Here is a 25,140-nt window from a genome sequence, read left to right as displayed (position 1 = left end):
ACGTCAGGGCTTGAACGGGGGGAGTATGTGAGGACCCGTGCGGGCATGTGTTTAGTCCCACATCGGTTATTCGCTGGGTAGATCTTGGGTACTTATACAGGATCAAGGAACCCAAACAATACCTTCCGGCTAGCCATTTTGGGTGAGGTACTGGGTTGTTACAAATGGTGACAGATTTATTGGTATCAGAGCATAGGTTAAAGATCACTAGAGACATTAAAACAAAATCATAATAAATATAATAATAAATAATAATAATTAAAAAAAAACTTAGGAATATAGGGACACATGTGAAGAAATGAGAGTGGGGTAGAAAATCTTATGGGTGGGTGGATCTAACACTAATGATGTGTTATTCGTGAAAAAAAAAAACTTAGGAATATAGGGACACATGTGAAGAAATGATAGTGGGGTAGAAAATCTTACGGTGGATAGATCTAACCCTGAGTTGTGTTGTTTGTGTATGTATCAGCATGCCGCCCCGCCGTGCACGTGTGGCACCTCGCCGCCTGATCGAGACTATCGGGAGTGATCCAGCCACTTCTCATCCGATTGAGAGAGTCCAGGAGGACGAGACTGATCAGACAGTACTGGATGGACCAGATCATGGCCAGGAGAGCAGGATGGGAGGACCGATCCAGGTGATGGAGCTGATCAGAGAGGTTGTTGGGTTAGTTCGGCAGTAGAGGGGACCACAGCAGCTATTTCCCTCTGCTAGTTCTTCAGATCAGGGGAGGAGTATAGCAGAGTTCAGGAAGTTGGCTCCTCCGGCCTTCAAGGGAACTACCGATCCCCAAGAGGCCGAATGTTGGATAGATGAGATGGAGAAGGCCTTCAGGGCCATGGGTTGTACTGAGGAGGAGAAGATCAGATTTGCCACCTATATGCTTCAGGACCGGGCTCATCATTGATGGGAGTCTGTAGAGAGGACCATGATGCAGGATGCAGGATATGTGACCTGGCCGGGATTTCGCATGGCCTTCTACTCCAAGTATTTCCCTTCCAGTCGTATCAGGGAGCTGGAGAGGGAGTTTCTGAGCCTCTCTCAGGGGAGTATGATTGTGGAGGACTATGAGGCTGAGTTTGATCGGTTGTCCCATTTTGCACCATCTCTTGTCCAAGATCCTAAATATAGGATGAGTAGATTTGAGGAAGGACTGAGGCCTCGCCTGCGTCAGGGTTTAGCTGCTGTTCACTCGACTGATTATGATGACCTAGTTGACAGAGCTAAAAATATGGAGATCATCTGGAAGGAGACACAAAATGCTTAGAAAGGGAAGTCGAAGAGGACCAGGGACTTTGATTCTGACGGTGAGCGGCATCTGCGCCGACCTATGCAGTTCCGTCCAGGAGCAGGGCAGCGAGTTCCACATGGGAGGACTGCACCGAATCGCAGGGGGATATCAGGAGTGTGCTTCAGGTGTGGTCAGACTGGACATAGAGCTGTTGAGTGTCTTCAGACACGGCCTGGTATTGGGGCATGCTTCAGGTGTGGTCAGCAGGGCCACCGGATAGCTGAGTGCCCTCAGACTCAGACTGTTTCTGGAGTTTGTTTCGGGTGTGCTCAGCCGGGTCACAGGATTTCCAGTTGTCCTCGTACTAGATCTGCGCAGAGGCCACCGAGTTCTGTAGCTCCTCAACGACAGACTTCCTTCACTCCAGTACAGGCTACCCAGTCAGCTGTCCACAGGCAGCAAAGGGGAGGAGGGTCTCGTACCCAGGGACGAGTTTATGCGCTGACTCAGCAGGATGCTCAGGCATCCAACACTGTAGTGACAGGTACACTGTTGGTATCTTCCACTTATGCTTATGTGTTATTTGATTCTGGTGCTACGCATTCTTTTATCTCATCTTCATATGTGCATAAGTGCGATTTACACTACTCTTCCTTAGAGAGGGAATTATGCATTAGTACTCCAGCTGGGGGTACGATGACAGTTAGTCAGATCTGCATTTTCTGTCCAATATTAGTTGAGGGTAGAGATTTGAGAGCTAATTTGATTGTTATGAATCTGCATGATTTTGATGTAATCTTGGGTATGGATTGGTTGGCTGCATACCACGCTACCATAGACTATTTTCTGAAGAGGGTGACCTTCCGGATCTCGGGTATTGATGAGTTCAGATTTATGGGTGATGACTGGGATGTCTCTTCTCAGGTAGTGTCTGCTATGCAGGGCATAAGATCTCTTAGAAAGGAGTTTCCCATCTTTATGGCCGCAATTGCAGATTCTGAGCAGTCTGAACAGAGAATTGAGGATATACCAGTAGTCAGGGAGTACCCTGATGTCTTTCCTGATGATTTGCCTAGCTTACCTCCTAATAGAGATGTTGAGTTTGTTATTGATTTAATCCCTGGTACTGCACCTTTGTCTAAAGCTCCTTATAGAATGGCCCCTGCTGAACTAAAGGAGCTGAAGGACCAATTACAGGAGCTATTGGATCTGGATTTCATTCGACCTAGTGTCTCTCCTTGGGGTGCCCCAGTATTATTTGTAAGGAAGAAAGATGGTAGTATGAGACTGTGTATTGATTACCGGGAAATCAATAAGGTGACTATTAAGAATAGATATCCTCTGCCCCGAATTGATGATTTATTTGACCAACTTCAGGGTGCTCAGGTATTTTCCAAAATTGATCTTCGATCTGGATATCATCAGCTGAGAATAAAGGAGTCTGACATAGCCAAGACTGCTTTCCGTACCAGGTATGGACACTATAAGTTCCTTGTGATGCCTTTTGGTTTGACTAATGCTCCAGCAGCATTTATCGACCTGATGAACAGAGTGTTTAAGCCTTTTCTGGATAAATTTGTGATAGTATTTATTGATGATATTCTGATATATTCAAGGAGTCAGGCAGAGCATGAGCATCACTTGAAGATTGTTTTGGATACTCTGAGGCAGAATCAGTTGTATGGTAAATTAAAAAAATGTGAATTTTGGCTGGACAGGGTGATGTTTTTGGGGCATGTTATCTCTAAGGAAAGAATTACGGTTAACCCAAAGAAGATTGAAGCTGTGGTTGATTGGAGCAGACCGAGTAATGTGTCTGAGATTCGCAGCTTCCTTGGACTAGCCGGTTATTACAGAAGGTTTGTGGAGGACTTCTCTAGTATTGCTGGACCCTTGACTCGACTCACTCGCAAAGGAGTGAAGTTTGAATGGTCGGATCAGTGTGAGAAAAGCTTCAAGGAATTGAAACACCGTCTAGTATCAGCACCTATTCTGACCCTACCAGTTACTAGTACTGATTTTACCATTTACAGTGATGCTTCCAAGAATGGTTTGGGTTGTGTGCTAATGCAAAATGGGAAAGTTATTGCTTATGCCTCACGACAGCTCAAGCCCTATGAAGAGAATTATCCCACTCATGATCTTGAGCTTGCAGTTGTGGTTTTTGCCTTAAAGATCTGGAGACATTATCTTTATGGAGAGACTTGTCAGGTATTCACTGATCATAAAAGTTTGAAATATCTCTTCACTCAGAAGGAGCTGAACATGAGACAGAGAAGGTGGCTGGAATTGCTGAAGGATTATGATTTATCTATACATTATCATCCTGGGAAGGCAAATATAGTAGCAGATGCTCTAAGTAGAAAATCTTCAGAAAATGTTGCAGCCTTGATTACTACTCAGAGAAATATCCTGGAAGATCTGAGGAGAGCAGAAATAGAGGTATATCTGTAGGATGCTACCCTGAAGTTGGCAAAGTTGCGGGTCCAGCCTACACTCATTGACAGAATTAAGGCAGCGCAAGTGGATGACTCTCGGCTCCAGAAGATCAAGAAAGACATTGAGTTTGGATCTCAGTCTGATTTTCATATACATGAGGATGGCTTATTGAGGTTCATTAGCAGAGTTTGTGTACCAGATGATCCTAGTCTGAAGAAGGAAATTATGGAGGAGGCTCACAGTACGGGATATATAGTGCATCCTGGTAGTACAAAAATGTATAGGGATCTGAAAGTTGTGTTCTGATGGAACAATATGAAGAGAGAGATTGTCCAGTTTGTATCTCAATGCTTAACTTGTCAGCAAGTTAAGATTGAGCATCAGAGACTAGCTGGTATGCTTCAGCCCCTGCCGTTCCCAGAGTGGAAGTGGGAGCATATTACTATGGATTTTGTGTCAGGGCTACCTCGTACCCTCAGAGGTAATGATTCAGTCTGGGTGATTGTAGACAGATTGACCAAATCAGCACATTTTCTAGCATTTAAGACTGGGATGACACTAGAGAGATTTGCAGAGTTGTACATTGAGCAGATCGTACGGCTACATGGAGTTCCGATATCTATAGTGTCTGACAGAGACTCCCGATTTGTGGCTCATTTCTGGGGTAGTTTGCACAAAGCTTTGGGAACCACTCTTAGCTTCAGTACAGCTTTTCATCTACAGATAGATGGGCAGTCCGAGAGGACCATTCAGATTCTAAAGGATATGCTGATAGCCTATTCTATTGATATGAGGAGTTCTTGGGATCATCATTTGTCGTTGGTAGAGTTTGCTTATAACAATAGCTACCAGGCAAGTATTCAGATGGCTCCTTATGAGGCGTTGTATGGTAGGAAGTGTAGATCACCTATCTGTTGGGATGATGTGGGGGAGAGGGGGATTCTGGGTTCAGAGATTATTCAGCAGACAGTGGAGAAGGTTCAGCTGATCAGAGAACGACTTCGGGCAGCTCAAAGCAGACAGAAGAGTTATGCTGATATCAGGAGGCGGGATCTGGAATTCCAAATCGGAGATCATGTTTTTCTCAGAGTGTCCCCTTCTAAAGGGGTAATGCGATTTGGAGTTCGGGGTAAGATCAGCCCGAGATATGTGGGACCATTCGAGATTCTCGAGAAAGTTGGAGCTGTTGCTTATAAGCTAGCACTTCCACCTGCTTTATCAGGGGTTCATTCTGTTTTCCATGTCTCTATGTTGAGGAGGTACATTGCTGATCCTAGTCATGTGATTGAAGTGGCACCTTTGCAGCTCCGCGTAGATCTTTCTTATGTTGAGCAGCCTATCCGTATAATGGACAGGAAGGACCAAGTTTTGAGGAGGCGCACGATTCCTTATGTAAAGGTGCAGTGGAGCAATCACAGTGAGAGAGAAGCTACTTGGGAGCTGGAGGAGGAGATGAGAGAGAAGTTTTCCGCCTTGTTCTCGGATTGAGGTATGTTTTAATTTCGAGGACGAAATTTTTTTTTAGTTGGTTAGAGTGTGAAGACCTGAATTGGGCCCGTCCTAGGGCCCAACAAACTGAAGTCGGCACCTTCAGTTGGGTCATCGTGGGGGTGACCACGATGACCACGCCGGCCGAACGGCCCGCGAAACTACCGCACCACCCCCCTCTTCCCTCTCCCTCTCTCTCTCTCTCTCCCTCTCTCTCTTCTCTGAGAGCCCCATCCCAGCCCCATCCCTTCCCCACCTCTCTAAAAATTTGAGTTTTCCCCTCATCTTTTTCCCTCTTTGTGAGAGAATCGCCGGAGCCCCGTCACCGCCGGAGCCGCCAACGTTGCCGGGGATCCGCTCGTCGACGACCGGAGGTGAGAAAGACAATCCATTCATTACTTTTTATGGATCTAAGGGGGAGAGAAATGAGGGATGCCAACCAGTTTTCATTCCCCTGTTTCGGAGGATTTTTTTTTTATGGGATTCGACCGGCCGACGGTGACCGGCCGGGGTCAATCCGGCCGAAACGAGTTCGGCCGGAGGTGGGCGAACGGGGGCCGGGCTTCCCAGCCCCGGTCCCTCTCTTTCCTCCCTTTCTTCCTCTCCTTCTTCTCTTCTTCTTCTCGTCCACGCCGCTTGTGACAGTGGCGTGGCCGACGGCGGCTGGCCGAGCGCCGCCGCCGAGGGCCACGGTCGACTGCCGAGGGCCGACCGGAACCACCAGCCACCCTCCCTTCTTCCTTTCCTCCCCTTCTTCTTCTTTTTCTTCTTCTTCTTTCTTCTTCTCTTCCTTCTTCTTCTTCTTCTTTATTCGTCCTGGGTTTTTCCTTGCTTTGAAATCCGTGCCTTAATTGGGAACCAGACTTTGAACCGGGTCTAAACTGTGAACCGATTCCACCTATTCCGTGAATGGGGTTGATCCAAGTTTGAGTGAATGGGTTTTGATTAGGGTCTAAATCTGTGTCAAGAATTTGGGTTGGAGAATCTGTGTTGGGCTGAGTTGAACCTAATTGGATCTGTGGGCTGGGTTGGTTTGGGCCCGAGATCTGATCTGGACCTGTAATCTGGTTTGGTTCAATTGGGCCTAATCTGTGTTGGGCCACAATTGGTTTTGAGTTTAAAGGATTCTGATTTTTGGAATTTAGTTTACTTATTCTTAGGGTCTATGCTTGATTTTGGGGACCCATTCTTGGATCTTTGAACTTAGGAGTTTAAGGGGTTGCAATTAGTTCAAATTATGTTTCTTAATTAATTAAATAATTAATATTTATGTTTAATCAGGGGTTCGTGATATCTGTGGCAGGAATTTTTAAGCGAGCCCAGGTAGGTGACCTATTGCTTTAAAGTAGAATTTTAACATGTATCTTGCATATGTTGATGTTATGATTTATTATTGGCATTATGTGTTAGAATTAGAATTAAGTATTTAATTTCATAAACTGTTAATTTATTATTGGCATTATGTGTTAGAATTAGAGATTAATATTTAATTTCATAAACTGTTATGTACTTTACTATTGAGAGTATGATCATGACTTGATTTGGAAAGTTGATTATTGATTTTTTTTAAAATCCGCGTGACTATAGTCTAGGCCCCGCCAATGGGATGATACGTTGACTCTGTCGACTTGTACCGAGGAACTAGTTCCGACACCGCGACCACCGGTGATAGAATAGTGGCGGCACAGGGGTGCGTTTTGCTCTTCGGAGCGGCTCGGTGGAGCGTGAGTTTGGCACCAGGGGGTGCGGCACAGTGGTGCGTTGGCTCAGTGGAGCGGCTCTTCGGAGAGTTGTATTGGCACTTTGGTGTAACCATGCCACTGGGTGATGTGGCCGTAGTCATGCGGTTGAGTTATTTTGAGTCTCGGATCGGGTTTACGGATTATCGTGTGGATTTTTGGATTCATGAGTTTAGTTGCTTTTTATATGCATCACGACATGTTATATGACGACTTTATTGCATGATGTTGCCTACTGAGCTGTTAGCTCACTCCTATTATTTATATTTTTGCAGGTGATGACATATGATTATAGGGATTACGGGATGGAGTGATCATGATGTATTTAGCTAGTAGATATGGACTTTCTTTTGACTTATGTATATATATGGACATTTGATATGAAAATTGGAATTTATCTTTAATTAGTTATTAATGGTTGATCTGATTTATCTGCCTTGCGTGCCTGCGAGGTCCGCCCTGCAGGTGCGCGGCGTCTGCTCGCGCCCCGGGCTCCGGGTTCGGAGCATGACAGAAACGGAAGAACAGGTATTGTTTTGTCTTCCTGCTTGTCCACACCTCCAGATCTACGAATTCATCATCTGAGGTTCTACGAATTAATTAGTCCACTTGGGACTCATTAAGAAATTAGAGAGCACGTCTCCTGGATGGCTAACATCCTCGGTCAAACTACATTAATTACAGATCCTTTTGGAAAAATAAATGCTTTCCTGGTCTTTAAGAAAGTTGAGTTCTAATTGCTGAAACATGGGTAGACTAGAAGGCACCTCATCTTTAGGTCATAATATTTTTTGATACTAAGGGAGGCAAATGCGCTACCTAAGACTTTATTAAAAGAATTGATAATTATAGAGAGGATGAGTTATAGAAAATAGAGAGTATGTCAGATCAAAACTGTAGGTATCAGTTGTAACTAAACAAACCTATGAGAAAGCAAAAAAGATAGCCACATGTTACCTATGTATAAGTTAAAACAGAAATAAAAAGAAAGAACTGTGTCATCTTTTGAAGAGCAGACCAGCCAGCCACTTTAGCGAAACCAAGCCGATCTTTCTGATTGCAGAGTATAGATCAATCCTTAAACAAACGCATTTAAAAATATAGAAGAATACTTTTGATGCCCTCAAGTTTAATTTTCTTTCGCATGCCCCCCTCCTTTCAAAATTTCCAATTGAATCCCTTACCTTAGTTTTTGTTTTTTTTGATACAATAGGATACAGCCGGATCATGAAGCAATCAAGGAGGCAATGGGCTAGCTCCCCCGTGCATTGCTGGAACTATAGGTCAACATCCATAATTTTTGCTGATTGAACATGGATCAAAACAGTAGAAGAGAGGCATGGCCATGATCAAAATTTAGATCTATTGTGCCCTTTGATTTCTTGATGCTTTCTAGAGAAAGGGAAGAAGGAGAAACAGAAATTGAAAGGAAAGAAAGGGAAGAGAATAGAACTATAGAAATAGAAGAATAATTTTTATTAGCATTAAGGGATTCTCCTATATTATCGGTGTTAAGAGGCTGAGAGCACCATACAATAAGAGGATGGATTGCAAAATTTTGAATGCTGAGACACTATACAAGAGACTTGAGAGGACCAAGAGGTATTTTTTTCTCAAAATATAAATATACTTATTATGCTTTTCTTTGATCTTGGAGTCACTACTCTAACAAATGGGAATCAGGCAAAGCCGATACGATGCATGTAAGAGACAGGACTGATGGTGTCGTTTTATTGTAATTAAAGACCTCTTTTTGAGTGTGTTTAGATGCTCGCACAAGTTACTTTTGAAGTATTTTTTATATGATTGATGTTAAAAAGTTTAGAAGGATTTTTTTTTTTCAATTGAGGAGATCTTGGATGATAAAATTTTCAAAAAAATCAAAACGATCGTCATCATTTTTCACATAAAATATGAAGTTCCTAATTTTTTTAGATTATGCAACCGTTATGCTTCTCTGTTTGTTCTCCTCTTCTTTTTTGTCGCTTCCTACTCACCTAAACTTGGACGGTGCATAATATCTGTAATATAAACAGTAATCATGGAAATCGAAAAAGCTCTTAATATTTATTTTCAACTAATTAATGCTCATATATATTTATATATTTATATGAGTATATATGATATTTATTTATACTTGCCACAGAGAGAGAGATGAATAGATGGACATATCTAGAAATAAAAAAAGATATTTATCATTGAGCTTAGTAAATCAAGATAATGATCTTAGAACTAGACTACTGATTGCTCTATGAAAATTGGGAAGGGGTAAATCCATCACAAATTAAATGAGGGTGGGACTCAAATTCATTTGCTTGGTACCAACCCTAAAGTTGGTTGAACTATAATCTATTTCTGTATTCTATCCTATCAATATCTTTCTGGTCATGATGCGCTAAAAGCTTCATCTTTATGGTCTAAAATAGAACATAATTAAGATCAGCATCACGATCGAGTTAGTTAATATCTCCTCCAACAACCCAAAGTTGTTTAATGTCAAAGCAAAAGGAAAGTTTCGGATCATATGAATTGCATCAATTTCCTCCTGTCACACGGGATGAGTAATTTTTTTGTTTCATTACAAAAGAAAAAGACATTGCATGAGTAACCAAGCCAATAAAGAATGGAGAACTATTATAGTATTCAAACCTCGAGAAGAAAGTAAGGGGTCGATGGCGATTGTCAACTGCCTCGTTCCCGCGGTGCCAAAAGATGGCTCCTGTCCAACGTTTCACGTATATGGCAACTAGTTATAAAATAACTCATGGTCAATAAATAAACATGATCTACGCAAGTTGGATCTGGCAAAAAATCAAACCATGCTTTAGTTACGTTTAATGGACGTTGACTTACGTTTTGCAGGTGGCAAGTTGGAATACAAACATGGCGGTGCGCTGAAATGACTCTTAACATTTGGTCACTTCTTTTACATAATTAATAAGTTAACTATTTTAATTGTGGTCGCCTATCTTGGACGCTGGGCCTACGAAGAAGGTCTACGTATCCCATACAAGAGGATCGCTATTCTCAAAGATGGGATGGAGATGGGTTCTTTTTTTATTTGTTTGTGCATGTGGAGAATTTCCCCGTATCATTTCATTTGTCAATGGAAGGAGGTGACCATTTTGCTCAAGAAAAACAGTCTCCTAATAGAACTTGAAATCCATCTTTATCCAGCTAGCAAAAGTTTGTTATTATTTACAGCACGAGCGAACCTGACGCACACTAATCGCACCCAAATCCACAACAAGATCCGACTTAAACCGAGCCTGTCCAAGTCGAATGCCCGTGCTCATCTTGAGCTTGCTAGCGACGATTTCGTTTTAAAGTAAGATAGTATTTTTTAAGCAGTTGATATTGGACTAAATCAAAGTTTAGTGCCTTGTTAATGGCTTTAATTTTATCCGTCTTAATCTATATCGATCAACATCTACCTGTTATTCACTTATTCTCCACCCTCCAAGGTTTCTAGTCGAAACCTGCCTCTTTCATAGTTCCTGCAGTCTCTCGCCTCTCTCTCAATCCCGTGGTCTTTTGCCTCTCTCTAAATCTTGCGGCCTCAATTCCCTTGCCTCTCTCTTAATCCCGTGGTCTCTTGCCTCTCTCTCAATCTTACAGTCTCAATCCCATGGTCTCCAACCTATAGAATTTCCTCTCTATTGCTCTTCGCCTTTTATGCTGCGAGAAAATATGAGGATCCGTATGGGCGTGTGTTTAGTTTCACATCGCTTATTCATCAAATAAATTTTGGATATTTATCAATAAATCTACATAATAACTTTCAGCTAGCCATTTTGAATAAAGTTTTGGATTGTTATAAATAATATCAGATGAGGCTTATCCTCACTTAAGTTCTCTCAATCACTTATTGTACTATGAAAAAATAAAATTACTAAGGGTCATTTGACTTTTCAAATATTAGTATTTTTAGTTTATACACTTTTTTACGCTAACGGAATGAAAACATGTGGCATCGCAGGTTCATTAATATTAGAACACGTAATAACGCAACGTAGGACGGCAAATGGCGTGGCGTTGGTCATGGATAGAGATGAATGAATCCGGAAGTATGATCCTTTCCGCCGCCTGGAAGTGGATGAGATAAATTGATCGGGACTTCCCCAGTTGACGGACAAAAATCTACGTAAAATTCGATTCACCGTGTTCGACCTAAACAAAAATTGCCATCGAACTTAAACGCTAACGCAGCCGTACCAGTTGTGACATCTGACAGTGCACCAACTTTGGAAGCGTGAGGGTGGCTCACATACAGCGTACGGAAACCTTTTCGTACGTGTCCGGCTGCACGTCATTCTTTTCGATTTCATCCAATCAAATATGACTTTTATTGCCACAACTTATTTTTAATTATATGAGCGTCTGGACTTGAATGCACCTCTAAATGGTATAGCTTTCATTTGCTCGTCATTTCTCTGACTTTGTCGACAGGTACATGACTTCGTGACTCGTAGTTCGTTCCGCTCGCTTCTCCATCTGATGCATATCACAGCAAGAAAAACAGGTTACGTTTCGCCTTTTAATAAAACTCAGGTGAATAAATAACAATTACTCGATAGTAACATAATCCGTAAAATATAATAATCTTTTTGCTATCATATTTTCAGGTCATGGCTTTGAATATCTAGAAGGTTATCAATTTATGCTTTAACTCTTTGCAAGACGCATATTATATAGAAAAAAGAAGCTAGCTTTGATTGGGAAATAAATACCAGACTGCGAATGTGCACGCAACCTATAAAGATATTACAAACAATAATTGCGGTGGCCATGCTTTTCAAAATAAGTATTTATAGCTATTGTATATATGCACTAAGTGACTCGGCATATAACGTTCTAAATGTGATGCTTCGTTCACCACTGACCTTCACTAGGTCAAATATGGAGTTCAGCGCCACGCTCAAGATGACAAATTGCGGAGTCACATAATTATGAATTGCTAAGTGATTTCCTATAGAAATTAATGAATAGATTAACATGTCTAGCTAGTTTCTTTCTTTCTTTTTTTTTTGTGAGTAAAATATCCTTAGTTAATAAGCTCTATTGCGCTTTTTCATTTTAGAACAGGCCTAACTCAAACCTCATTTAGAGCTTGATTTGTAGATGAGCAAAGTCTAGACATTGGGCTCACAAGAATGATAGAAGCTTAATATCGGCTTGATAACATAGTTGTTCTAGCCCGGTTAGTTCGAAAATAATCCATGCTTGAATATATATAGTCAAACTCAACTCAAGTTTGGGCAACTTTTTTATGTAATGAGCAATTTGTTAATTTCAAGATGCTACTTTTACCTTCATGAATTGCTTTAGATAATTATATTTGTATAAGGTACATCGATCATTCCACCCATATATCAATACGACCTTTTTTAGCAATTCTTGGTGGTTAATTTTGACCAACATTTTTTTTTTTGATACAATAATGATACAGGATAAATTAACTAAAATTATCCAATCCAAATATCTAAGAAAATCGATGGGATTAAAAAGTCACTTAGAAAAGGTAATTCTAAAACTCATTGCTGCAATCATTGTTTTAAGAAAAAGAAAAGATGCCTGCATGTACTATAATTATCTAGCTCCTGCTGCTTGAATATGCACCATCAATCCAAGATTTATATCCAAAACCTTTGGTTGCTAATTAAGCAAGCGGCCTTTGTCTATTAGGACAAGCCTTGATTCATGATTACGAAAATATAACTATACATATACTTATAATATATATACATATGCACGTATATATAAGTCCACATATCTAGAGATATTTTTGATCAAAATATAATTTTTTTCCTATCCACACACAACAAATGAAAGCTGACCAACCAGCAGGCGGCTTCATGCACTATATTTGTGCAAATGTCTAAGCATGCCAATCCATCATCCAAGATGTCTCAATATTTTTCTCTCGTCAGTATCATCATTTCGCGATAGCAAGATTATTTCAAGAAGACCCTTGCAGCATCAAGTACCTATCGAGCATCCGGTCAATGAGACTTGGATCAGCTAGTTGGGACATCTCTCCTCAGTGCCTGCGTTGGAAAGATTTAGCTCAAACCCAAACAAAAGCATTCTCACCATTGTTCAGAAAATTCAAGCTTGCATCCAGATAACGATTTCTTGGTCCAACTAGGAGGCAGTCAAGCCTTGTCCAACTACTCCCAAATTTGTACTTCCCAACACCTTGCGGTACGGAAGAAGTTTCCCTGCTCAACTTGTTTATTTTTCCCTTCTCTTAGAAAATGGTTCGCTTCTCAATAAAATAACAGTGTAAATTATTTTTAACCATATTTGGCTCTATGATGTCAAAGAAGGACGGCTTTCCCACCATCGCCACGTATGCTATAGGCCCTCGGTTAGGGCCCTCACCTTTATATATTACACCCTTCAGAGTTCAGATCAGACTCGTCTGACCACTTCCAAAGCTTTGGCCTTCGCATGCATCTTAAGAGCTAGCTAGGTAGCTTCCAGGGAGAGAGAGCACAAAGAATTCCACGTTGCGAGCCTTCAGATCCTGATAAAACTAGCTACACCAACTATATCCGAGCCCATAATACCGTAGGATACTGATATCATGGAATCGGAAGCTTCTCTGGAATCCACTCCTACTTGGGCTGTAGCTGGCGTTTGTGCTGTTTTGATTCTTATAGCTCTCCTCCTTGAACATGCCCTCCATCTGCTAACTCTGGTTATACTTTCACCGTCTCTCTCTCATATGCAAAATAATGCATGAATGTCTAATATAAATGTTGGTTTATTCGTTTAGTTACTTGAGAGGAGAAAAAGGAAGACAATCAATCAGGCTCTCTACCATATAAAAGCAGGTGCGCGAGGAGTTTGATCTATTTCTTTAGGCCACAACATTGTTTTTTTTGGCGGATCAAAATATTAAGTCTTTGCTTTAGTCATCTATTATCTTCTGATCTAGGATTATCTTTTATTTTGAAAGGTGTCTTCTTCTTTTTTTTAAAAAAAAAAGGAGAGAAAAACTCTTCTTCACAGTGTTATGAAGTTAATACCTTCAATAGTTCTCAAGGTTTTGTTGGTGTTGTGTAGAACTGAGGGATTTTGGATTCATGTCCTTGTTGCTGACTGTTGCCCAGCAACCAATTTCAAAGATCTGTATACCGAGAAGCCTAGCGAACTCCCTTCTTCCATGTAAAGATGCTGAGCCCCCAGGCACTTTCACTGAGGAGGAATCATGCCAAAAGGAGGTCAGAACCAAGCAATTTTTTACAGAATGGATGTTTTTTTAAATTTTTTTTAAGAGATTTGATCCATTAGGATTAAAACTCTCATCTTTTGGGCAGGGGAAGGTGTCTCTTGTATCCTCGCAAGGTGTTCTACAGCTGCAGATGTTGATCATTGCGCTGGCTGTGTTCCATATCCTATCGTGCCTTCTTACCTTCGGTCTTGGGGATGTTAAGGCATGTCTACCCATTTCTCTAATGTTTTAGGTGATCACAGTTGTTTATGGTCATATGTTTCTGCTACCTTCTATTGTTAGCTTAATCCTTAAGTCTTTTCAGCATTGACAATCATCTGGAAAAAAACTACCCATAAGGTGAGCTTTCAAGTCAACCGAGAGAGAGAGAGAGAGAGAGAGAGAGAGAGAGAGAGAGACAACGGGAAGTAGAAGATACACTAACGGGCAAAAAAATGCCCGTAACCCAGTAGTTGCACCCCTATTACATTGGGTGGAAGTTTCATGCACCAACAATATGTTTCATACGGATCCTTCTTCCATATGAAATAATGGGTGGCACTCCAACCAAAAAAAGGGGGAAAAAATATTGCTATATTATATATATAGGTTACTAAGTTGCTTGGTTATCTCCTGAATCTTTCAGATGAAGAAGTGGAACTCTTGGGAAGAAGAGACTAAAACTCTGGAATTCCAGTTATCAAATGGTAAGTATATGTGGCAGCCAATTCAGACTCCATGAGAGAGGTCCAGTATTTAATTTCCTAAAATGTAACCTGAAAATCACATCAGAAAAGAGACACAACCTCAAAAGTTACTGAAGCTAGGAGCTGTTTCACAACCTCCAAAGCCCATGTCTTTTTTGTGCATTAATACAGTGATCTGAAGCAAAAGTGCACTTTAATTTTATGAGTTTTTCAGTTGATTATCTGTGAAGAATTAAAATTAAATAGGCTTCAGTAAATATCGAATGCAGCACATATCCATTTTAATTTGTTGTTTCCATTACATGATTGCTTTATTCTTCAAATGTCCTTGTTCCTTTGCTAAGATGACTTAAACACAATACATGCAGATCCTCGTAGGTTTAAGCTCACCCGACAGACATCCTTTGGAAGAAGGCATCTGAAGTTCTGGAGTAAATACAGATTGCTTCTCTGGCTAGTTAGTCTAACTAAACACCTAGAACTGTAAGCTCATAGTGGCTGTCTTGGCCATGTCTCCATATTCATAATTAATCTTGCTGTTATCATGGATGCAGGTTTGCTTTGTTCGGCAATTCACTGGTTCGGTATCCAAAGCTGATTATTTTGCTCTTCGGCATGGTTTCGTTGCAGTAAGACCTTAGCAGATGGCTGTAATTAAGTATCCAATAGTGATTTTAGCAACGAAAATAATTACATCCCTATACTGACGTGCTAGGCTAATATTTCCTGCAGGTTCACTTTCCTCAGGACCACAGCAAGTTCGATTTCCGCAAGTTTCTTCGGAGATCACTTGATCATGACTTTGTGGTTACTGTCAGGATAAGGTTCTATCCTCTCATCATGTTCAAGAATCCTCATTGCTTCAACTAGCTCATGGATTCTAATTATTATCTCGCACTGCTCTAATCCTTGCAGCTTTTGGATATGGCTATGCGTTATCTTCTTCATTTTCTTCCATGCACATGGTAATGCCAAATTGCAAATATGTTCCCCAAATAGCAGCAGAAATAAGTACATTTGTTATTAACACAATGTAGATAAGAATAATTACGATATCATCTTTCATAATAATTGAGGGATTTAGGATTACTCTCAAATCAAATTATATAACCTTATTGCCTCGAATGACACTTTCTTTCTTTTGTTTTAATTTGGTTACAGGATTCTATAACCACTATTGGCTTCCTTTTATTCCCTTGGTGGTGAGCTCACATAACTCGTTATACCGTGCCTATGAATATAGGGTTTTAAGAAAGGAAAACGATTTCACTCTTGCTGCAGGCTCTTTTGGTTGTAGGAACGAAGCTAGAGGTCATCATAACCAAAATGTGCTTAAAGAGCAGTGAACAGATTGCGGTTGTTCCAGGGAGAGTATGTGTGAAGCCTGATGATAACTTATTCTGGTTTGGCCAACCCCAATTGCTATTGCATCTCATCCAATTCATCCTGATTCAGGTGGATTATTATAAGAAAATATTTAGAGATCAAAAGTTACTTCCCTGTTACAACCAATACATAGCCTGATGATATTAAAGAGAACAAGAAGTTACATCAAGTTTGATAGAGATATTTAGCACAAAAAACTTTTGAACTTGCCAATTTGTTATTTTTTGGTTTAAAGCACTCAGATAGGCTACTGCTCTTTTCCACCATTGTAGTTACCCTACTGACTTGGATTGTTGGCCGATTGCAGAACTCCTTGCAGCTTGCATTCTTCACATGGACATGGGTGAGTCCGCAATGCAGTACAATACTCATCATTAAGGATGTGACTGTATCAAAACCATTCTAACTTGCTTGCAATCCAGTACAATTTTGGACTCTGGTCCTGTTTCCATAACAACGTGGAGGATGTCGTCTTAAGTATCGGCTTCGGCATTATAGTTCAGTTCTTCTGCGCCTATGTTACTCTTCCACTATATGCATTAGTCACCCAGGTAGAGATACTAATACATAAGCAGAACCGCAAGCTTTCCTGCATGGCTCTTCTTGTTCACTGGTTGCATCTCTTCTGGTCAGATGGGCTCTTCGATGAAAGAAACAATCTTCACAGACCGCATCATTGATGGCCTGAAGAACTGGCACAGGACAGCAAAGAAGAACCTGGCCAAGCAGAGATCGCTTTCCCCAAGCCCTTCAGCAGCACCCTCACCTTCTTTCCCAACTGTATGTTCTTCATCTCAGAGACCCACAGCAGCGGCACCCTGCTTACCTTCTCTACCTTGTCTCCCAACCAAAGCTCCATCATCTTATAGCAACACGGCAATGGGATCCTCGGCACCTTCTCACCCAGCAAAAGCTCCAACGTCTACTAGGCATGCGGCAGCAACTTCCTCATTAACTTTTCTACCAGCCAAAGCTTTGCCATCCTACAGGCACAAAGCAATGGCACCCTCCTCACCGTCTCTCCCAACTAAAGCTTCATCATCCTACAGGCCCACCACACGGGAGACAGAATTCAAGTATCCCTCAGGAAGGCTAGAACTTTTGGAAGTCCAGAAAGTGGTAGAAGAGATCATTCAATATGGTGCCATGCCCAATGATGGTGAGATTTCTTTCGGATTGTGGAGGCGGCAAAGCAGTGAGCTCTCTACAAGGAGTCGGCAGTCAAAGTGAACTGCTTGAGCTCACTTGGACGGCCTCCTGATTTTATAGAACTTCCAATGCTGGAAGCCCAAGCTTCCAAAGGAAATTGCTAATCTGAGACAGATTCATATGGTAGTTCAGATGTTCCGTGTAGGAAAATACTGTTGGCATTTCATTGTTTTTCTCTAAAAACTGCTTTAAGATGAGTTGTAAAAAGAGTCTCAGCCTTTCATTTTTGCCGTACAATATTGAGGCAGTATCATGTGTATCAAAGCCACCAAGGCATTTATAAGACTGATGTCCTTTCCTAGATCGCTCTCTTCCCTTACCAGCATCAAATTCCTACGTGCTCAGTGGTGAACGTGCAAGTAGGGGCTGCAACTGCAGCTGGGTCAGGTTCCTCATCTTATTGGTGATGATTTGATCACATGAGATTGACAGCAGTTCAATAGAGAGGGCCTAAAACTGCTGATTTTCAATCAGATCTTCCAAACTTGTTTTACTTCAAAGTCCATTTTCGAAACCTTTTGTACTTCCATCATCCCACCCTATAGTTCAAAACTCTCCAATGCATACTTAATCATCATCTGATTCAACTTGAAAAGACTTGATTATCATCTGATTCAACGTGAAAAGAAATTTTACCAATATGAGGATTTGAAGTGCTCCTCCTTGCAGTAATCTGAAAGACAACACCATCAGCGAGCAAATGTTGAACCAATCTTGCTATATCCTTAGTATCATCAATACCAAGATGGTGACTTCCCAAATCTCAAGCTGCTTCATCATTGTCACCATTCCTGTTGCCTGACACAAACGAAGATGGAACAAAGACATCAATACGGGTCACACATATAGAATTAACTGAAGGAATACCCAATGCCTCAAGAACCATTTCCAAAACCACAAAATATTTGAATTTTGATGCTTGCACTGTCCCTTGAGAAAAGAACAAAAGTGCCACGTCCATATAAAGGACTACCAAAAAGTACACCTTTCATTTGTAAAAATTGAGGTAAATGTCCTTTACATTAATTCACTTCATGAAGCATGGGGGTATCTTTATCCTCAAAACCATGCACTGATCAGGGATCTTTATCTTCAAATCCCAATCCCCACTGTCATCAAAAGAAACTGATCAGTGTATATAAAGTTGCACATAAAAAATAATATTCTACATAGTTGTGAAAATGAAAGATGGCACATGCAATGTGGAATCAGACAGTTAAAAAAAAGGGAAGGCCATGGGACAATCTAATAGATAATGCTCTTAGTTATTCCATACCAACCCCCCCCTCCCCCCAAAAAAAAAATAAAATAAATAAATAAATAATCATCTATTGTTCTTTTTTATTCAAGTTCAGATTCATAAGTGGTCTGACAATGAATTGGAGGAACATGATACTTATAAGGTGCTAAGACTTGGCAGTCAGCAATTGCTAGACATCATGTACAATATTTCCTGAGTATTTAACATCTCACATGGTAGATAAGTTTATACACAGAAGGAAGAAATAGAGCTGATAGGAAGAACTGTATCCTGTTTGTTTAATGTGAACAAAAAACTCTGATGCATCATGCTTATTGATTTGTGTGGGCATGCATGCGCACCACTGAAGAATGAGACATGCTTTTACAGTGTAGCATTATTTCTATTACTAACAAATTATAACTTTTGATAGTGGAAGTTTTTTCCAGAGTTTTCAGAATTTAGCTGAGGAAACAGCACAAATATCCCCCTCCAATGGTACAAACAGACGAGTTAAACAAGTATGGACACTGAAGCACCAAGCGTACCATTTATTTCGGAGGATAAGCTCTAAGAAAGAGAGAGCGTGAGAAAAAATATTGCCAAACAGTCTAGAAAGGGTGAGTCTGGCTAAAACCCTGAGAAAGAAATTGTATGTATTATGCATCAGTCAACTATATAATCACCTATTTCTTGTCTTATGTTCCAGTTCTTTATCCCAGTTGTCTTTTAATTAGTTCTTTATATGTTCTACTATGATTAAATATCAAGTACAACTAGTCCAAGTTCCAAGATGAGTCACGAGTCAATTAAGGCTTAAGGCTCATCCCAACCTTCCAAGCTATGATTTTCAATTCTGCAATACAGAAATAAAAGCATCTGGTAACCTTATAGCGCCAACCTCTTTTGCTTTATATTTTATGTTTTGATGTTTTTGCTACAACCGCCCCATGGAACAATAGTACCTACCAACTAGGCATCCTAAGATTCAGCTAGATGCCAGCTGATTATAAATATTAACTGCTTGTAAGGAAATCAGCCAAATTGTGAAATACATGGAACTCCTAATTTAAACAGAAAATACCATCTCCACCCTATGATCTGCATTAAAAACCCTCAGAAATGTCTGATCCCCACTTCTGTCGTCCAAAAATTTTAAGCAACCTTGTTGACCAATCTGTAGCTGCATTGATTTCAGATGGAGTGTGGGTGATCCTGATATTGTTACACTTGGTATAGTTAGAAGCACATATGCTCAAGCATATTCCACATTTCAAATGGCTAAAACATGTCGAGTCTCATAGTCTTATGTAACCTAAGAATGGAAAGGCTAGACATTCTCCTTCTATAAAGTTCAATATCCCCTCTGGCCACGACAAGTTCCATAAGAAAAGAAAAAATGTTCCGCAACAATATTAACAAGGAAAGGGAAGAAACTGTCACCATGTATTATGGCCCTCTCCCCTATGTTGGAATGGATTAATCAACTAGCAGGCTAATTTAAGAAGGCCTTTACTCATCTCTTGTAAAATCACATTCGTTAGTTACACGTTCTCTACCAATGCAATCAAAAGCCTTTTTCAGACCCACACTTAACACCGTCACTGTTGAAGCCTTTTAACATAAATCCCTTATTAGTGTTGGTTCTGGGTATGTGACTGATCTTAGAAAACATTGATTTGGCAGGACCAATCACTGTGGCGACGGAGTTAAGTTATTCTTTGACAAGTCAAATCTAGTAATGTAGCCTACAAAAAATACAAGGCATATGTGCACAACCATTAAAAGATTAAATTAAGACTGCATTTTCAAGATCTTTACTATACATAGCATTTAATTTTAAAAAGAATAAGACTAGAGTGCATGGTTTTTATTTTTCACTGGCCTAATAATAAAATTCTTCACCTACAAGAAAGTTCTTAAAATAATCTCAAATTTTCAAAAAAAAAAAAAACTTGAATAAACCTCTTGCTTTCTGTTGTTTATATCCACATCCGAAGACTTGGATCTCAACCTATTTTTTTCCACATGTAACGCACAAGAAAATCTTTTTTTTTCTATGTATACAAATTGAAAATTCTAGATCATTAAAGAAAGATAATCAGCAAGAACAACATGCAAGTTACAACGACCAATATAAATGGTGGATGCACTTATAATATAGGCAAACAAATTTAGAGAACTCTAGACCAAGCAAATCTGATGTTTGAAACCAAATCCCAGAACAGTATTAAGAGTTTGCACTGACCCTATGAAAACATATAAATTAGTTGTTTGAACAATGTTGTATGCTACTAAAACAGTACAAATTTGTCATTTACCATGTGCTCTAAAAAAATCAACACGTGACACATTTAAGGCATCTGAAATGACCAAAATGACCCCTTTGCTTCAGATGCATGTCACATGAACAAACAAAATTGTGTCTCAGACAATTCATAAAACCTAGACATTTTCGTATACTACATCATGCAAAATATACTTGGACACCACAGATGTAACAAATAGACGAACGGACTAAGAGCGAACTAACAGATAATATTACAGGAGATGAACTTATAACACAGCAAAATTATGAGGTAGAGAAAGATAAATGATAAGTCAAGATGTGTGGTAGGCAGATACTACAGTTTCTAGCACTAACTAACCAGGTTACAAATGCCGCATGATTAAGTGATCCTCCTTGTTCTTTTTTCCATAAGTGATGATTACTCAACCATACCTCAAACTCTTTGAGCACATCTTTAAATGGGATTGCTGTCATGCCATAGTCTGCACAACAAATAAGTAATGACTGAACATATTTTATTGGTTTCAGAATTATCTTCCAAAAGATACTTCCTCTGTATTATTTAGTATATATAAAGCCAAAAATGAGAAACAAAAAAGCATTTTTTAATGCAACTACCACTAGGACTGACTGCATGATGGCTGAACTTTTGATATGGTCAGAATAGCTCTGGAATAAATATGGGGGATGTCTGGTGGTTTCTGCCTAGTAAGAGGCAATTCAGACCTATATGAATCCTGAATTATTGAACACTAGGGGTGGCAGGTCGGTCAGGTCAGGTTAAGACATAAGTGTTAGTGAAAACCTGTCAAACTGAACCAAACCATTTATCAAACAGGTCGGAGATCCAAAACGAAACCCATCCTGTTTATTAAACAGGTAAGCCACCCTGACCTGCATAACCCATTCAATAAATAGGCCGGATTAGGTCAGGTCCATGAGAAAAAGGATAAACAGATCTTAAATAGTTTAAATGGGTCTTTAGTGGGTTAGGTTGTAGCCAACTCAACCTGAGCCAATTATTAAACGGGTCAAAACAGGTTAGAAAGGTATGGCCTCCAATCCTGAACCCAACCCATTTAATAAATAGGTTAAGTCTGAGCAACACATTATATGACCTAAACCTGTTTATGCCACTTATCTCAGGTATGGCCTCCAAACCCTCACCCACTTATCTCAGGTCGGATCATAAATTGCCATCTTTGATGAACATAATATTGGCAACTTATAGACAAAGGTAAACGATTCTTAATTTAGGAAAAAAAAAGAGGGGCAATCAAATGAACATAAAATTGCCAACAAGGAATCTCATGAGAATGAATACCCCTATCCTGTTTTCTTTGCAGATCAATTTCATTGGTTCCTCCATTGTTCTAGAGATATGTATAGGAGGTGAGCATGTTTTCCATCTTAGTGGATTTTCATAAAAATTTTCTTGTAGTCGCCAATTGAACTATCAAGAGACTAAGAGACGATTGAGGCAGAGAAAACTAGAGAACATATTACTGCCTTCCATAACAACTTCTCTGCAAAAGAAGAGAGAAGAGATTCTATATAGAAATTAAGCTAAGAGAACAGTATAATTTGCTTGGTTAAATTATCTAGCCTTTGTAAATGGAGGACATAAAGATGGTAGTATCTGAACAACAAGCAAATAAACAATCTAGCTGGACATGTTTCCTATGTCTTCTATCAGATTTTCTGGTATCTCTTTAAGTTTGATCTCTTTGAGATTTTTAATGATTGTTATAAAGGCAATACAAGGATCAACAAGTTCCATTACAGTCAGATAGAACAGGCTGCCAGTATCAGATATCTTATAACCAATAAGATTGCTAATTACAAATTTAGATTATCACTAAGGTCCTGGTCAGTGTGTGGAGATCGCCAATTACAGAACTACTGGACTGCTTTTATACGGTCTACCTGACTGCATGGCCTATGCCCAACAAACTCTTAGTTGGAGCAAAAACACAGTAGAACTAATGATAGAATTTTAAAAAAAACATATGACGGAGTTAATTAGAACTTATTGATTTTGAAATGCAGAGACTTTGAAGAAAGATGGATTTGGACTTGCATTAGCTCTTTGAAATTGCCGCACTTATGAATGTCATGCCTAGAAGCGAATTTATCTAACAGGGGGCTATAACAGAAGGAATATTTACTTCAGCTGTTTTCTGTCTTAGAATTTGATGAATTCATTAGAATGTCAAAGACAGAATATTGGCTTGCCAGTTTTGGACAAGCTTGAAAATTGGGTGTCTGTGTGGGTATCCACACACATAAGTGGACGTATGGCTAACATGTTGCTGATGATACTCTTTCACCAATTATTTGGTGTATATATTTGCTGATAACAATAAATTTAATGAAACTATCCATTAGATTTTAGAAAGAATTTTACAAGGATGGTAAAGCCATTATTTAATGTATGCAGGACAAACACGAAAAATGCGCATCCATAAGCTCATTATCAAATGAAGTCTCCTTATTAGAGCTCACAAGAGGCATTTTATCTTGATTGGTACAAATGAAGCAATAGATGATTGCTTATGATACAACATGCTAGTTAAGAGGCATGACACACCAGAATTAGGCACAAGCGTATTGGAGTGACAAGGCAGACTCAAGTGCTAACTAGGGAATGCAACAATTTTTAATATTGCTGCAATTGATGATCAAGAATATGAATAATGGAAAGGACTTGGGTATATTGGTATATGAATAATGCATAACTAATTTATATTTTGGAAATATTTCAAGAATGTTTCTACTTGCACCTTGTCATATAAGGTATCAGGTACCCTTCACATATTGACCTTTGAACCAGATAAGGAATGTCTCTTACAGGATATCCAACTGGATGATTTGTGTTCTGGAAGGGGAGAATTAGACCATTACAGACATTTGAAATCTATTCAGAGCTACAACTGAGGTTGGGCATAACACTCATACAACTAGCATTGTGTACAATACCTAAAGATTAAAGTGGTCACTCCTCATCTTCATCTTGCTTTCAGATCAACTCTACGAGTATTGATCTGCTCCAATATCTATGTTAATGTGATTGTTAGAGAAGATTTTCCTATCAGTGCTATCATACAAGTGATACAAAAGGTTTTCCATGAGAAGAGTGCCACAGATCTCCAAATAAATATCATGAGAAGCTATAAAGGAATGTCTCATGGTACCCCCAAACTGGGTGTGAATTGTTTTCAATAATGTTATGACTAGAACACACACTAGGCCAATAGCACATTAGATTGACTAAATTAGAATGGAAAATTTTGTTATGTAAAATAATAAAGTGTCAAGGACATAGTTCCCCTATGGAAAATGGAAAATAAGCATTTCCCAACTTGTAAAACGAATACCTTGCACCTCCGTGGAATCTAGAACATGTGAAATAAGAAAGTCTTGTATCCATGGTTATAAGTCCAGCTAACAGCATGTAAATTCCATGTAACAGAACTAACAAGAATCTAGTGATGAGATTTCAGATCTGAAAACATGATGATGATCAACAGTAAGTCTGTCCAACCATATCAATTATCTTAATGCTTTTTAACACATAAGTATGTCACATATAACAAGGATGTGTAACCCATAGTCCAGCCAAAAAATTTTTTTCCAAAAATTGGATTTAATAAATTAATGAGGAACATAAAACAAATTTAAAAGTTTTACCATGGTTAATATCATGGAGGAGTGGCTCTATGGTTGACAATGAAGAGCGCACGTTCATGATATGCCACAAAATGTGAATCAATAAGAGTCACAACATGTTAAGTCATATTTTATGTAACTCAAGTATTTTTTATGGTGAATGGTATCTAAAGGGTGGTAATAGCTGAATGTAGCACTCCTCCAAAATGTTTAGTTGTTTGACCTACTAATCCTAAACATAGATCATCTGGTTTGATAGTAAAATTTTGGGCTCATCCAAAGTACATAATTTTAAATATACATAGCAAACAACTAAAATATAATAACAGTCTCCTAGTCATGATATGCAAAATGTTAAATCTCAAAAAGCATTCAATCTATGCGATAAAATGTTTGATTTATGATATATTAAATGCACATTTACTTTGGAGATCCGCATTAATAAGTTACATGTGAATGAATGCGATGTCAATTATTCACAAAAACATGAATACAAAGGGAAACAATCAGTAGTTGGTC

At 39.5% G+C, this 25,140-nt stretch overlaps 1 protein-coding gene across 1 annotated transcript; it reads left to right on the top strand.

Moving 5' to 3' along the window:
* The first annotated feature begins 13,231 nt into the window (after nucleotides 1-13,231).
* On the top strand, nucleotides 13,232-17,725 carry LOC103702569 (MLO-like protein 2). Its single transcript, XM_088722219.2, has 14 exons — nucleotides 13,232-13,604; nucleotides 13,683-13,740; nucleotides 13,973-14,130; nucleotides 14,227-14,343; nucleotides 14,767-14,827; nucleotides 15,196-15,284; nucleotides 15,382-15,456; nucleotides 15,560-15,651; nucleotides 15,743-15,792; nucleotides 15,989-16,029; nucleotides 16,109-16,282; nucleotides 16,521-16,556; nucleotides 16,636-16,764; nucleotides 16,847-17,725. Exons 1-14 carry the CDS (start codon nucleotides 13,491-13,493, stop codon nucleotides 17,441-17,443), a joined length of 1,791 nt encoding a protein of 596 aa, XP_088578345.1. The 5' UTR covers nucleotides 13,232-13,490; the 3' UTR covers nucleotides 17,444-17,725.
* Nucleotides 17,726-25,140: the final 7,415 nt, after the last annotated feature.

The sequence above is a fragment of the Phoenix dactylifera genome, chromosome 5, assembly GCF_051530095.1.
Source record: "Phoenix dactylifera cultivar Ajwa chromosome 5, Ajwa_hap1_PhDact_Kaust_v1.1, whole genome shotgun sequence".
Classification (NCBI taxonomy): domain Eukaryota; kingdom Viridiplantae; phylum Streptophyta; class Magnoliopsida; order Arecales; family Arecaceae; genus Phoenix; species Phoenix dactylifera.
Note: the sequence above shows the minus strand (reverse complement) of the source record. Positions and strands in the feature narration are given on the sequence as shown.